Consider the following 15,980-nt stretch of genomic DNA (forward strand, 5'->3'; position numbering starts at 1 on the left):
ATAGAAATTCAGACTCACAAAGGGTTTTAAAAGTTTCTCCTTGTGTATTGAAGGATGACTTTTGTCACAGTGCTTCCCATTTCCCAGTGTCACAGTGCTTCCCAGTTCTGTTCTGGGTTAATTATGTGTTTTATCTTTTAGCCCAGCAACATACTGGGCTAAACGTTCATTGGTTTTTTGGGGAAAATTGAACATTCTGCTTTGTGCCCGTTACTTGCTGGGACAGGCTCTGGTTTCCCCCTAGACCCTGTATTGGATAAAGCTGTTAGAAAATGGATGGATGGATAGATTGAAATCGTTATCCATGAAAAGTTGATAATGTAATTCTACTTTAAATTAAAAATAGGCTGTATAGCATACATTACATTTTTATTAATCAGTTTGCAAGGACTGAATTTTCAGTAAAGGCCTTTTATTTTAGTTTGTCTTAAATTTATTTTTTGTGTAGATGGCCCAAAAGAGTTAACCGGAGATTTGCCTGTCAGTCATCAGTGCAGAAGCTTTGTGATGGGTCCTTCAGCTGTAAAGCTATCTTGCCGCCACATGTCGCTGTTCCCCCAGGTATCGCCCCATCAACCGTCTGGGGGATCAGATGTTCACAAACGGGCAGACGGTGAACCTGCAGGCAGTGATGAAGGACAACACGGTGATCCGGAAGCTGCTGGCCCTGATGGCACAGGAGAAGGAGAAGGCACTTGAGCACACAGGGACTGAGACAGTAGAGGTGAGCTTAGTACCAGTCTGCGTGGGGCCTGGCCAGTACAGGCCTGGGAAGCTTCCAAGAAAAAATAAGTTGCTTTAAATGGTGTTGGTGAACAAGTAGGTGGCACTCTTCTCTTTGGAGCAGACTCTCCAGTATGGTGACTGGGAACTTTTCCACATTTCTACCTGACCTGTATGAAGTGGTGCTGCTGGTACAAAATGGCTGCCATTCATCACATAGATAGCTGGTGCTGCACCTGAGCTGAACCTGGTCCCAAGCACTTTGGGAACCTTTGAAATGACAATTGACATGTAAAAGTAGTTGAATGATTCGTAATATTAAATTTGATTTTGCCAGTGTAAGTACAAGGCAAGCCCTCTAGCCAGTGCAGCAAAAGCTTATCTTTGTCTTAAAATGCAGGGGTATATAGATGTGAAAAGACAGTTGTGTGTCCTGAAGAATCCTGAATGTAATGGTCCTCCATTGGTGTGTAATATCCATGGCCAAGCCATGGCAGCTCATTGGACCTGAGCTTATCCTAGTATCCGTAGTGTTAGGCAAACAAGACAGCACAAGACCCCTCACCCCCGAACAGGATGTTGGCCCATTGCAGGATTTACTTCCCAGCAGTGCTGGTCCCTGTTTATACAGCCATAAACTAGACTTGACTAGAACAGCTGTACCCCAAGGTATAACAGCAGTGTCGACATCAGGGAAATGAACTCACAACCCTGCAGTCATGAGATCAGAGACTTACCCACTACCATACACTGCCGCATTAAAATACTAAAATATCTTAAGTAGCCTGGTTCAAATGCAAATGAACAATGTAAATAATCAGTTTTTTCTTGAGCTTCTAATATTTGGACTGGCATCATAGAAGATAGTGGTATAATTTAATAACCATGTACAAATGAAAAAAAAACTACTGTGAGAAAATAATAATGCAAATGTTCGGAAACAGTGCTTGATGCACAGTATAAAAAGACTAGATAGAATCCCCAGATGAGTTAGTCACTAGAATCAGATGAGCTAGTATTGCCTCTTGTTTGTAACCTTTCTGAGGTTTTTATGAACTCTTGGTGTCTTCCCTAGAGGGGTAATATATAGAAATATTTTTTGAATATTGAATTTTCATTTCTACACTTTCTTCATGTTTTGTCCGGCTCACATATTCTGTTTTTCTGTCACTGTAGGCGCTGGAGGTGGAATCCAATCAAACTGATAGGGCCTTCCTAAGCACTATCCCAGGACAGACACTCACAGATAAGCTGTACAATGTTTGGATCCATCTGCAGAGCCATGTCAACATTGTGTTTGACAGCGATATGGACAAGCTCATGGGTGATAAATTCCCAGGAATTCGGCAGGTGGGTGTTGGTTTCATGACCTGTTGTGTTTTCAGTGATTGTGAAAGAAACTGTCCTGGTAACACAACTTGCCTAGAACCTCGGGTTGCATTGTTTTCTGCCTACGAAATGTCATGCGGGGAAGAGAGTGGTATGACTGTGTTTTTATAAGACACACATCAACCTCCTGGGTCTTCTTTATTCAAAATGCCTTTAATTTTATTTTAAATTTACTGATCTCGATGTCTGTTGTCTTTGTATTTTCGCTTCAGTAAACTCTTGAATTCTTTCTTTTCCCCATCTTACGTGAAACGTTTTACTGTTTAAAACATTTTGCATTAATTGTGATAAGCTTCGATGAGAAAGGTGCCCAGCAGACATGCCGGTTTTCTTCCTCAGATGCTGGAGAAGAAGGAGGGTCTCTTCCGGAAACACATGATGGGGAAGCGTGTGGACTACGCAGCTCGTTCTGTCATTTGTCCAGACATGTACATCGGCACCAATGAAATTGGAATACCCATGGTAAGCGTGTTCAGTCATCCCTATGCCTGTGTGAGCAACATTCAAGTTAAACCATCATCCATCCACCCATTTTCTAACCTGCTTTATCCAGTAAAGGGTTGTGGAGGAGCCGGAGGCTATCCTGGCAAGCAAAACACACTTGGAAAACAAAATACAAACATGCACGCACACACACCCGGGCCAGTTTTCGTAGAAGCCAGTTAGCCTACCAGTATGTCTTTGGAATGGGAGAAAACCAGAGCACCCCTGAGAAAACCTGCGCAGTTAAAACACAACGCTGTGACATTATTCTTTAAAGATATGAACGCAAAAGCCATAAGACTCTACTAAATCACAAAGTCAGCTGAAGGAATGCTGCAGTAATTCTAGTTATAATTACATTACAAATGTAAAGTATCAGATAAGTGTGAACATTAATATGGTTACACTACACGTACATTATGCAAAATGTTTCTGAATTCAAAAAGGACCTTAACAGTTTTTTAAAACAAAACTTCAGAACAGTTTGTTATAGTAGTTACAGTTGTCCTTTACACAGCTGTATAACTTGGCAGGGGGTGATTTTTGTTTTAAACCATATACCATGTATTCAGTGGTAAAACTTTTGTTTAGCTTTTAAATTTCAAGTGTTTTTCCCCTTTTTTGAAACGCCAAAGCCGTGTTGAAAGTGCCGGGGGTAGAAATGGTGTCAAATGTACCACCAGGTGTTTGCCACCAAACTGACGTACCCGCAGCCGGTCACGCCCTGGAACGTGAAGGAGCTGCGGCAGGCGGTCATCAACGGGCCCGACGTGCACCCCGGCGCCTCCATGGTGATCAGTGAGGACGGCTCCCGCACGGTCCTCAGCTCCACCAACCGCACGCAGAGAGAGGCCATCGCCAAGCAGCTGCTCACGCCCTGCACCGGCCCGCAGAGGATGCCCATGAAAATTGTAAGTCCTGCCCTGTCGCTCCCTTCAGGAGACCAGGAGGGACCGAGGGTTTATTTGGACTTTTTTTCCAGCATATTACGAGTGATCACTAGTTCCAGCAACGTCTGTGCTCAGTTACAGGGGTCTTTGCAGACTTGCTTTAAAAAAAGTGCTCTTTCCATATTAGTCGAAACGTTGTTTGCTGTTTTTATGGAACTTGAAAAAACTGACAGAGGTGAATACCTGAGCGCGGACTTGTCCTGACCTGGTTATTCCTCGTGAGGCGAGGGCACCCACAGGTCTGTGTGCAGCACACGCTGTGTGTACCTTTGGTTTGGCATATTTCAGTGATCTTGTGCACAAACTGATATTTTAAACAGTTCTTAAAGAATTATATGGATTTTGGATGTTGAATATCTTTAATTTCACTTCAAATTAAGTGATCATTTACTGATCAAGTCTGTTTAAGAATTTAGAGTTGATTGTGTTCACATTAACCTGCTGAATGTGAATCCTGGTCAAAATAGAGAAACACATCAAAGGGAACCAGTGTGCCCCAACACCACACAACATCTTTGTGACACATTTGTATTTTGGAGGCTGGACTGAGTCAGCACACAGAACTGTCACGCCCTCTGCAGCCAGAGGGCGCTCCTTCTCTGTTCTGTCTCTCATTTCCGGTTCTTTGCTGTCCTTCCGCTGTTTCTCTCTCTCTCTGGGGCTATATATTTCTGGGTCTTTCATTTGCCTTCGCTCAGCATTGACGTTCGGATGTCCTGAAACCCGCCTAGGACCAGGTCGCCCCACGTCCGCTACCTGAGGGCATAGGCTTCTATACGGCATTTCCTGAACAGCTGAGCCCGGGCTAACCCCCGTCTCGCCGCTACGGATAGGGTCTTTTCGCTCTCCTGCCATTCCTCGGTTCGTCCTTTCCGACATCCGTGACAGGAACCTTCACTGCCTGGGGTTTTCACAGGCAGCAATTTGTAGACTCGCAAGATATTGAAGCTAAACACCAACCAATTAATAGGTCATAGCCTGGAAGATCATGAACAAAAAAGGATTGATGGAGATATCAAAGTGTGATGGCCTGGCCAGGAGTGTGTAGTCATTTCAAAATTGCTCTTGCACCGATTAAAGGCAGTGCTGCATTGATCATAATAATTTAAGAAACGTTATAAATGAGAGAGTCTGTTTGGCACCTCTAGTCTCTTGTGATTTCCTTAACTAAATGGCTAAGGATTATCTTCAACCTTTTTCAATTGAAAGAAACTTCATCAAGAGGCTAAGAGCTTTACTGTATGAGATAGCAGAGTGGTAAATTGTTGGGCTAGTAGGATAGTTGGCATCAAACCTTGTTTCTAAATGTGTTTAGGTCCACCAGATTGGCCAGAGAAGGGAGGTTGGAAGAAATGTGTCTGAGTCTGTCGATCCTGGCCTCAGTTGTTATCAGAGATTAGTGAACGACAATGTTTATGAAGGAAGTTTAGCATAATTCTAAATTGAATATGAATGGACAGGTCAGGTATTGTAAATCACATTTGTTATTAAAATGTTGTCACACTAAAAGCATCTTTCATTAGTGTTTGAAACATTCTTCACAAAGAACATTAAAATCACAGAATAGCCCAAATGTATTCATTTTCTGCTACGGCAGGGTAATTAAGGGTATAACGTGAGTTATTACTTGGGGCTTCCCTAGTTAACCCACAGATGTACTTGACTGAACTTAATCTGATGGTGGTGGTCAATACTATGTAAGTCAACATTCCAAGCAATTTTAAATATTTATCAGTGGTCTTTTCTCTTTATTGAAGATTCTGAGACCCAAGGCTAGTATTCGTTTTGTACTATATTTCAGGACACATTAATGAAACCTTTCCACATTGCATCTGCAGTGAACAGTTCTTTCCTCTTTTGTCCTGTAGAATTGTTTTGGTAGTTTGTTTAGGATGTGGGGTTAAGCTGTACCTGGGGTTGCTGGCTGTGCGATATCGTTGTGGTACTTGAAGATATTTAATTGAAATAAATGCAGAATTTAATGCATTCAAGTGATTTTAAGTACCTTTTCCTAATATGTGCATCTTTATAGTGTATCTACCCTTTTGTTGTCTGTATCCTTTATTAACCATGAATCTTAGCTCCTTCCTTGATTACAGCTGTAGTGCAAAATTATTTATGGATGTTTTCTCTTGTAAGACAGTATTTTTGGTGTCACAGTAGAATTGCTGATGCTCTAGGTATACGCAGTTTAATGATATGCTGTAATGGAGCAGCTGTGTCTTTCAGCCATCTGTTGCTTTGAGCCAGTGTTGAGCAGCTGAGAGACCAGACGGAAATAAGTCCAGGCATTTTGCACAAGGCAGTGAGAGAAAGATCTCCTGAGGTTCATTTAATTGAGACTTCTATGCTGAAAGGTTATGAGCACTGTAGAAGTTGTCTGTTCAGCTAGTCATGGCGTAAGGCTAGTGTCAGTATTGCAGTAAGAGGAAAAGGTTAGAAGCAGGCACCCCTGTAGGTTATAAGGGAAAAGCAGGCTTGATTTCCCTTATGGTTAAGGCTTAAAAGTGAAAAAGATTTTGACTTCCATTACAGTTTGGTTTACAGGGGAATCTGATGGGGCAAAACAGGCTTTGGACGAAGTCAGGGTGGAGTGGGTATTTTCACCAGGGCTGGTCTGGGCAGTTTCCTCCTCCTTGGAGACAGCTTTATTTAGGTTACAGAAAATAAGGTGCAGGGACCCTATAACTGGTGTTAATGTGTATTAGTCCCTCATTGCTACGCTACTGGTTGGAGGACCTGACACATATCCTTACTTTATCTTTTCTTATTTTGATATTTTAAATGTTTTTAATCTGATATGGTTTTGAAGTTCCACAAGCACCTGTCCTTTGCCTTCACTTCACTGATGTGATTTGTCGATTTTGATAAAATCGCTAATACACAAAGAAGTAAGCAAAAAAAATGTTCACTTCGAAGTTATTAAATCCCACTGAATCTGTCATTTGCAATTGGTTGGTGGGTAATATTTACTCTAACATGGCCCTTAGCTTGTACATTGAAATGAAAGTGAAAAAAAGTGTTTCTCCCTGCTAGGTCAACCGGCACATTAAGAATGGTGATGTCCTGCTGCTGAACCGACAGCCCACCCTGCACAGGCCCTCCATCCAGGCTCACTGCGCCCGCATCCTGCCTGGAGAGAAGGTTCTGCGGTTGCATTACGCCAACTGCAAAGCTTATAACGCTGACTTTGATGGCGATGAAATGAACGCACACTTCCCTCAGAGTGAGCTGGGCAGGGCTGAGGCCTATAATCTTGTCAGCACTGACCAACAGTATCTGGTTCCCAAGGTAACGAAGAAACATAGTGGCAGTATCATATCAAATTACTTAAGATAATGTATCTCTAAAATAGTTTTTAATAGGATTAAATAGTTTACACCACTTATTAGACTGAGATTAAATTTTAATTTTAACAGAACTTATTTTTTCCTGTTCATTATTCCACAAAAAAAGGACACATTGAACACAAAAATACTTTTGAATGAAGTGTATGGATTCTGTAATTTGATAACATGCCTTCTTCGTTTGCAGAAATTACCCAATAAAACGGCTTTATCCTTCAGTGGTCTTTTTGAAATGCAGGCACAAAGCCTAACACATATTTAAACTATATTTATTTTTAAACTATAACTGCCGTTATATCGTGCCCGCAGTGACAGGTCTGCCTGGTTCACTTGCTTCCTGTGTTTTAGGACGGGAAGCCCTTGGCAGGACTGATTCAGGATCACATGGTGTCGGGCACCAGCATGACAATACGCGGCTGCTTCTTCACACGAGACCAGTACATGGAGCTGGTTTACCGAGGCCTGACGGACAAGAGGGGCAGGGTCCGCGTGCTGCCCCCCGCAGTGCTGAAGCCATGTGCCCTGTGGACAGGGAAACAGGTCTCTAGTCTAAAGCTTGTCCATACTCACAGGGCTCACTGAAAATGGTTGAAATGTAAAGCTGTTGTAAGAATTGCACACCTTGTGTCAGCTGACGTGTTAAAACCTCTACCATTTTTCTTAAAATAACTAAATATAACCCAAACCTTTTATTCTTAGTGTAAAAATGTTCTTTACACTCGTTTATGAGTGGATGATTGCTAGCATGTCTCAGGTAATACTTGTAAACACTTCCGAACCATTTTCAGTACATTAAGGATCTCGTTAGCCTTCAGTGTTTATTCCCTAATAAGATTATTACGTATAATGGTATGAAGTATGCTTAGTGAAGCACTTTGATAACTCATTAAATGGCAAATAAGAAATTGAACTTTTTTTAGGAGAAATTGATAGTTCTTTAATATTTTATTTTCACCATAACTGCCAGTTGAATTCTGAAAGAATTAATTTCATCTTGTTTAACTTGCTTGTTTGGCTGGATGTCTAGGTTGTTTCTACCTTGCTGATCAACGTAATTCCAGAAAAACACCTGCCCTTGAACCTCTCAGGGAAAGCCAAGATTCCCAGTAAGGCCTGGATCAAAGAGCCACCGCGACCTGTCCCAGGCTACAACCCAGACTCCATGTGTGAGTCCCAGGTAGGGCAGCCCTTTGTCTCGTGAAGCACTCGCAGAGTGAGACATTTTGTAATAAACATGCTTGAGCTTCAGCTGTATCATCTCTTCAAGGAGGACTGGAACTCACTCTAACTGTATTGTTTTACAGTTACAAAGGCTGTATCTTTGGGGATATGCACTGTGTGCCATCTTATTTTCTTTGTGCCATTATTTACTAATAGTCTTTGTCTTAAGGTTTCTTAAGCATTGTATTTAAAAAATCTGCAGTCCGACCTTTTATTGTAACATTTCTCTGTGAGCATTGATGATAGAAAGACATATGTGATGCTTCCTTCAACATGTGAATAAATTCCATACCCATAAAAGATCGGTTCCCCAGTATTCACTCCAGTGGTGCCTTTTTCTTGCAGGTCATAATCCAGGATGGAGAGCTGCTGTGTGGAGTTCTGGACAAGGCCCACTATGGCAGCTCAGCCTACGGGCTGGTTCATTGTTGCTACGAGCTGTACGGAGGGGAGACCAGTGGCAAACTGCTGAGCTGCCTGGCCCGGCTCTTCACAGCCTACCTCCAGTTGTACAGGGGCTTCACCATGGGTAAGGAGCTCAGGCTGTGCAGAACAGAGTGGGAGCCTGCTGCATTCTTCAGCAGGGCTGTGTGCGTGTCACCCATGTGTCCCCGTCATTTCCTTCAGAGCAGGGGTCTCGTGGAGCTATATGGTTTTCTTTTCAGCTCTCCAGGTATAATTGAACAAGTTTTTATTTCTTCAGACAGAAATTGTATTCCGCTGTGGAGACATCTGTAAAACCCAATTCATCAGGTTTGCTGGTCCCCCTTAAACTTTCATAGCGATTATTACTTGAATAAGGCCAACGAAATACTTGGTGTGGACTGCAATTCATTTTACTACTAGTGTACGTATGTTGTTTTGTCTTAAAAGGGGGAGCTGCAACACCAATTTTATATTTCGTGGTTAAAAAAGAATCATCATCGATGAGTGCATTTCAAACCACAATGAAAGTAAAAAATGTACACAGTAATGTGTAAATCCTTCACTTTACATAAAAAAACGATATTTACAGGATATGCAGCGTATTCTATGATTCGGAACAGGGAAACAAACTTGTGGTGACATGAAGTAGCCCTTTGACATCCTTAAAGCGCAGGCTTGTGAATACCTCTCTTTTAATCCAGTAGAAATACTGCTCTCGACACATTTTTGCCAACAAATACAAATTACTTGTTAACTCTGCATGCAGATCACGTTGGAACCTATACTTATTCGCTTGTACATAACATTACATTAGTCATTACAGTGACTAGTGAGCATGATGGGAAGCTTCACAATTCATACAAACTCTCGCTCTTGTGTGTGGTGAGACTGGTGTTTTGCCACAAAATGGAGACCACACAGTACTTTCACAGAGTTCAAAATTATGTGCTTAAGATTTTGAGATACCGTCAATTAATTTGTATTGTTACTGAGACTTAACAGGTCTGAGGTATTGGGACTACAGTTCTTCTTTAAGAAATGCTTATTTGACCTTGAGAAGATAATTTTTCATTCACTGAAAAATGCATTGGACCACTGTGAAAAAACTATACACATACTGTACAAACAAATAAGATTAAGAACTTTAACATTTCTGGTTGTCTACTACTGAAGGGATCAAATTACAAACAAACCTGTGAGGGAATAATAGCAATGTCCATTCTTGTAATGAATACAGGCTCTAACACTAAAATCTTCATTTTTTGCTGCAGGTGTGGAAGATATATTGGTAAAGCCTGGAGCTAATAAAAAGAGAAAGAAGATCATTGTAGAGTCTACCAAATGTGGGGCAAAGGTAGAGTATTGCAACCAGCAAGAGTAATATCCCTGTTTAATAATAATGGACAAAAAGTTCCCAGAACGCAACATCTTGACACTCCTAGAACTTGTAAAAATGTCCACATGGGTATCCACATGTTCCATGAACAGTGTTCTAAACGATCTTCAGGAGACAGTGTCTCCTAGTGTCAGGGGTCAGATCCTCTGAGTGAAGGGAATTTCATTCAATATTTAGGATTTTTGGAGGCTGTATTATCCCAAATATTGTCCCACGAAATGGCCTCATCTGCAATGGTCAAGTTCCTGCACCAAATAAGTACTGCTCAGCAGGTACTGTACTACTGTATATGAAGCCTGTTATAGAAATACATAAAGAGAGAAAGCCAAGCGTGCTGTTTTACCTCTGATATGAAGCAGATTGCCATGCAAAGATAGCATTGGTAAATATAAACCCTCAACCCCCAGGTTATGCCACAGGCTCACTTTACTTGAATCTCTGTTCAGCATAGAAGCAAAGAAGAGCCTAGAAGCCCTCATTATGATTAGAACTTAAGAAAGGCTGCAAGCGAGCGGAGGTCCTTGGGCCCATCTAGACCATTTGTGAGTTAATTACAAGTTCTATAACGTGCAAAAGCCATCGTTGAAAATATCTGAGAATGTGAATTCCTTTGTCGCTCAAAAGGGGAAAAGATACAGAAAAGTTAACTAAGAAATGTATTAATATGTAAAATTGTAGTTTGTGCTCAAATGTCTTTTGTGATTTTGTGAGTCTACTAACCTCCAAGTCTTAATTGTGGTGTCATGGGCCCAAAACACAGACTGAAATATGCTGGAGACACCTCAGTGTGAATCAGATTTTGAAGTCTTTATGTCAAGATTAGACTTTCTTCAAATAGATGCCAAAGTACAGGAGTGTGCCTGTAAAGAGCACTCACAGCTGTGTTTTGTCCTTGATTTAGCCAGTGCAGCTGTGTTTTCACATTTTCTGTTTATTACAGTAAGACTGAAGCCAGACATGTCACAAAATCCCCCTATTTCTAGTACATAGCAGAAATACCAGGTTATGAATTAGGGTTCATCCTGTTAAATATATACAGCAGACATAATTTCTTCCTTTTTCAGTTTCGTTTAAATGATAATGCTTTATTTTAAAAATTATACAAGGTCAAACTTGAACTGCTAGGAAGAAAAAAACATCACTGCACTTTATACCAAGTCTAAATAGTCTACATTGATTTCTGCCTTTCCTTCGCACAAGTTAAGGTAAAGTTTGATTAAAGTTAGAATATCTTTACACTTGTCAGTTTCACTATTATGTTATTATAGAATGTACCCTATGTGTTCAGACATTGTCTGTATTGGGTTTTATCAAGATTTTTTTTCTTTGCCTTTACCAAAGAGAATTAACAACTGTTTAAAAGTTGTCCTATGTTAGTAGAGTAGCTCGATATTCTAAAAGGTGTGCAACTGGTCCTAACACTGGTCTAATCAACAGTTTGTCAAGTTGTCCCACGATCTAGATGACATGATGGTATATAGAAAACAGTGGTCATTATCTGTAAATAATACACCCCCTTTGTGCTGTGTGCTGCTTGTGTAAGTGAAGTAACCACCTGTCTTGCTGCAGGCTGTGCGAGCTGCTTTCAACCTCCCCGAGACTGTTCCGGAAAGTGAGGCCAGGGACAAGTGGCATGATGCCCACCTCAGCCCCGACCAGCGAGACTTCAACATGGTGGACCTCAAGTTCAAGGAGCAGGCCAACCTTGTCAGCAATGGCATCAATAAGGTTGGTGCGTCTCACCGCTTTATGAGCAGTTTCTGTCTCTTGACTTTATACCTTCTTTCAGTTCTTGTTACACTTTCTCTTCGGCTGCTCTTTCTGCTGTGATTGTTAAATGTGGCACTGCAAGGCCTGCTAATGCTCCTGCAACACCCAGCTCTGTACAGAGCTCCTAGGCGCTCGCCTTTTGTTCTGCTAAGGTAAAAGAGCTTTGCTCTGGCTCTTCTTGGATATAGGAATATGGAATACCTTCTGTATTTGTATCTACCTACAATCAGCAGTTGCAGAGAGAATTTAGCTGGCTTTTACTTCTTCATTTGGAAAATTTCTCTCTAACAAAATACAACCAAACCTGAAGGTTTAACAGCACATTGGAGCTACCGCAGCACAATAGCTACAGATCACGTTTTCCTGCAGCTTATTTACATTTTGTGTTTACCTGAACTCGTCCTGAACTAAAGCTATAAAGATGGTTAAGGAAATGAAACCAATATTTGGTAGCCTTCCAACTTCTCTGGCTCTGTCCTCTGACGTTCTCTGGCTAGTGTTTTGACATCCAGAACTACTTGCTTAGGCTCTCTGTTTAGTTCTCACAGTATCCCTTCACTCTCTCTCTGGCAAGTCAGAGGTTTGTTCCACATAATTCAGTTTAACTCCTGTACCATCTCAAGTGCATCCCATTATTAATCATTGAGTAATTGGTCCCAGAAGTGCACGGTATCTCCCCAAAGTATTTGTGTTCTATAAATCGTGTGCTCTGCTTAACCAGAGTCACAATATGCAGTTGCTTACCTCAAAACAAAATTTAACCAGTTTTTTTTAAGAGAGAAATACCCTACAGATATATTGTATGAGCTCTTATGATTGTATTTCCATTTCTTTCTTTTGACAATGATTTCTGTTGATGATTGAATCGGCAAAAATTAGAGTTAACCTCAGAACAGTCAGATTTTAGGAAGCCCTTAAACTTTATCCGTGATTTTATCATGAATAGCATAGATATTTTGATTTTTCTGGTTGTTTAAGGAGAATTTTGCCATGCTTTTTTTAGTTATATAAGTGCACTGAATATTTCTTCCCAGTGGCGATTCTCCAATATTAATGTTTGCAGAGATTTTGTGATGATAATTTTATAAGAACCTTAAAGGTTATTTGTAGGTAAATTTGTTAGGTAGTTTTCTGTCCGTGTCCCCAGTGTGTTCTGTTGGCTCATGCTGCAATCTGTCTTCTCAGGTGTGCATGCCCCTGGGTCTTCACACACGTTTCCCAGAGAACAACCTCCAGCTGATGGTGCAGTCTGGGGCCAAGGGCTCCACTGTCAACACTATGCAGGTAAAGCCACAGTGCTGAGTGCAGACATCAGCAAGGCCCTGCTGAGGTCTGTGTAATAATGTGAGATTCCTATAGTGATCCAGACTGCTTTGCAAAACAAAATTATTACTGCGCTATTACAATACAGTCATGCTTGAAAGTTTGTGAACCCATTGCATAATTTGAGATTTCTTGTTTTTTTTAACCACAAAATGTATATTTAATAAGAATCAAGGTAAAGCAGGATCAGGTGGGTCAATGACAGAGTGTTAACCAATTAACCAAGGTAACCAAAGATCTGAAATGATGTGTTAGGGAGGAGCAAACATAAACGATTGCAAGAAAGCAGGTCAGTTACTCTTCCTACGAGTCTAGCAGAACTGAGGAAAAAGGTAGTGGATGCTCATCAATCTGGACAAGGTTATAAAGCCATTTCAAAATGGACTCCATAGATCCACTGTTAGGCAAATAGTATACAAGTGGAGGGCATTTAAAAAAGTGGCAACACTGCCAAGAAGTGGACGTCTTCCTAAAGTTTATCCCAGGGTCACAAGAAGAATGATAAAAGAGGTCAAAAGTAATCCTATAATAACATCCAGAGATCTACAAGCCTCCCTAGCTACCTCTGGAGTAGTGGTGCATAGAACAACAATAAGAAGAATCCTGAACAGAAATGCCATCTATGCAAGGGTCGCCAGGAAGAAGCCTCTTCTGTCAAAAAAGAACAAAGCTGCCCATCTGAAGTTTGCCAGAGACCACCTGGGCAAGCCTGAAGAGTTCTGGAAGTCTGTTCTCTGGGCAGATGAGTCCAAAATTGAACTATTTGAGCACAACAAGAGGGCCCATGTTTGGCCAAGAGCCTACACAGCCTACCACCAACAAAACCTTATCCCTACTGTCAAGCATGGTGGTGGGAGTGTCCTTGTATGGGGCTGTTTTTCTTACTCTGGCCCTGGGCAACTTGACATCATTGAGGGAATCATGAATTCTGAGAAATATCAAAGAATTTTTGAGAAGAATGTCAGGCCATCAGTTCGAAAACTCAAGCTGGGCTCAAAAGTGGATGCTTCAACAAGACAACGATCCTTAACATTCAAGTAAGTCCACTAAAGAATAGCTGAGGAAGAAGAGGTTCTGTGTCCTGGAATTGCCAAGCGAAAGGCCTGTCCTGAATCTTAATGAAATGCTGTGGCAGGACCAAAAAGAGGGCTGTTCATGCAAGACATCCTTCAAACCTCAAAGAGCTGGCGGAGGTTTGTAAAGAGGAGTGGAAAAAAATCCCTCCAGCAAGATGTCAGAGACTGATAAATTGGTTATAGAAGGCGACTTATGAAGTTTTTGCTGCTAAAGGAGGTGCCACAAATTATTGACTGAAAAGGGTTCATTTACTTTTGCACACAAGAATATCTGGTGATTTGTTAAATATCAGTCTAATAATCTGACTTCAAATCCTTTTTTGTGTGGGAAGTCTTTTTTTAGGATATTCATTCTATATATTCATTGAGAGTTCAGGTTCATATAATATCTCTATAATATCTAAAATAATGACCACCTTGAAGGGTTCACAAACTTTCAAGCATGACAGTATATATTGCTTTAAAATGTAAAACATGTTTCACACATACTCAAGAAATGTCTACATGGTGAATAGGTCCATGTTAAATCTGGTCTAGATTTTTAAAGATTGAAAAAGAGTTTAAAGTTTGGGAAAACGAGGGGTTTGCATAATTATGTTAGGGTTTTTCGGCATGCTTTTGAAATGTTATTTGCTAGCTTTTCTTTGTTAAAGTGAGGATCGAATAGTGACACATAGCGACACATATGAACTGAAACGTGCAATGTCTGGGTCCAGTTCCTCAGACTCTGATGTGTCAACGGTTGATGTTGTGCAGATTTCCTGCTTGCTGGGACAGATTGAGCTGGAAGGACGCCGCCCCCCACTGATGCCATCTGGGAAATCTCTGCCCTGTTTTCAGCCTTACGACGTGTCCCCTCGAGCGGGGGGCTTTGTGTCCGGCAGATTTCTCACTGGGATTAAACCCCCTGTAAGCAACTCCGTTTTCCTCCTTCATGTTCTCTGGAAGCATGTTGCTTCAGATTGTTTTTTGGATCTTGATGTCTGACGAGGAGAGCTGTAATTCTCAACAGCGCCTTGTAGCCTGTGATTATAAGTAGTAGGATGGGAGACATCTCAAGAAAACCAGGTTGTTGTTATTGGTAGACCAATGTGCTGACCAGGCACACTCTGCTATATGAAATGCTATCAATGAGATGAGATGTTAAACCAGGGTCATGATTGCTTGGTCATTAAAGATTGCCTGGCACTGTTTATAAGAGTATGGTTATTATTCCATGTGTTGTCGCCAAATCCCTCACTGGATCTTCCACAAGTTCTCCCATAATTCCACTGATGAAGCAGTTCTCTCTTAACTCCCTGCTGCCACATAACTGCTGCACCACTGAGCTGGGAGGAGGAAGAGGGTCTCTTCATAAATCGTACAATGCATAGAGGGCTTAAATAAGAGGATGAAATATCGTGCCAGTCAAATGAAGGTCAAAATAGACATGTAAAGTAGTCTGTTCTTTTAAAAGAAGCACGTGGAATTCTACTATCCCCTGGAACATTTTGTGAAGAATTGTATTTAGAAGGTATTTATATTCAAATATTGTCTATACAAGAATTAATTACAGCCACTATAACACACTGCTTCATTACAAATACTGTACTGTTGAAAGCTATTTGGAGTTCCTTTGTGAAGTTTTTTCAATTCACATGTTCCTGTTTTATAGAAGACAGAACAGAATCTAAAACTCTTCTCCATGGTTTTCATGATTACTCTTTTTAAAGGAGGTTGTAACTCTTCTTCATAAAGATATTGCATTAGCATTGTATGTGAAGTAACTCTTTTATCATTGTGCTTATACTCTAGATGGCACTGTCAAATTCTAAAATTATAATTGAGAATTATTTGTTTATTTGTAGATCAGTTTCAGTGTCCTGGGCTACATTGT

The 15,980-nt window shown here is 41.0% G+C and overlaps 1 protein-coding gene across 1 annotated transcript in view; it reads left to right on the top strand.

Moving 5' to 3' along the window:
- polr1a (RNA polymerase I subunit A) overlaps window positions 1-15,980 on the top strand; it is a 46,572-nt gene that overhangs the window by 6,691 nt on the left and 23,901 nt on the right. Inside the window, exons 9-20 of the mRNA XM_088929858.1 lie at window positions 562-724; window positions 1,900-2,073; window positions 2,452-2,574; window positions 3,279-3,506; window positions 6,582-6,836; window positions 7,241-7,432; window positions 7,920-8,069; window positions 8,459-8,642; window positions 9,811-9,893; window positions 11,505-11,663; window positions 12,891-12,989; window positions 14,861-15,013. Coding sequence (XP_088785984.1) covers window positions 562-724; window positions 1,900-2,073; window positions 2,452-2,574; window positions 3,279-3,506; window positions 6,582-6,836; window positions 7,241-7,432; window positions 7,920-8,069; window positions 8,459-8,642; window positions 9,811-9,893; window positions 11,505-11,663; window positions 12,891-12,989; window positions 14,861-15,013 — 1,963 coding nt within the window. The remainder of the gene's footprint in view (window positions 1-561; window positions 725-1,899; window positions 2,074-2,451; window positions 2,575-3,278; window positions 3,507-6,581; window positions 6,837-7,240; window positions 7,433-7,919; window positions 8,070-8,458; window positions 8,643-9,810; window positions 9,894-11,504; window positions 11,664-12,890; window positions 12,990-14,860; window positions 15,014-15,980) is intronic.

The sequence above is a fragment of the Atractosteus spatula genome, chromosome 1 (assembly GCF_055471065.1).
Source record: "Atractosteus spatula isolate fAtrSpa1 chromosome 1, fAtrSpa1.hap1, whole genome shotgun sequence".
Taxonomy (NCBI): domain Eukaryota; kingdom Metazoa; phylum Chordata; class Actinopteri; order Semionotiformes; family Lepisosteidae; genus Atractosteus; species Atractosteus spatula.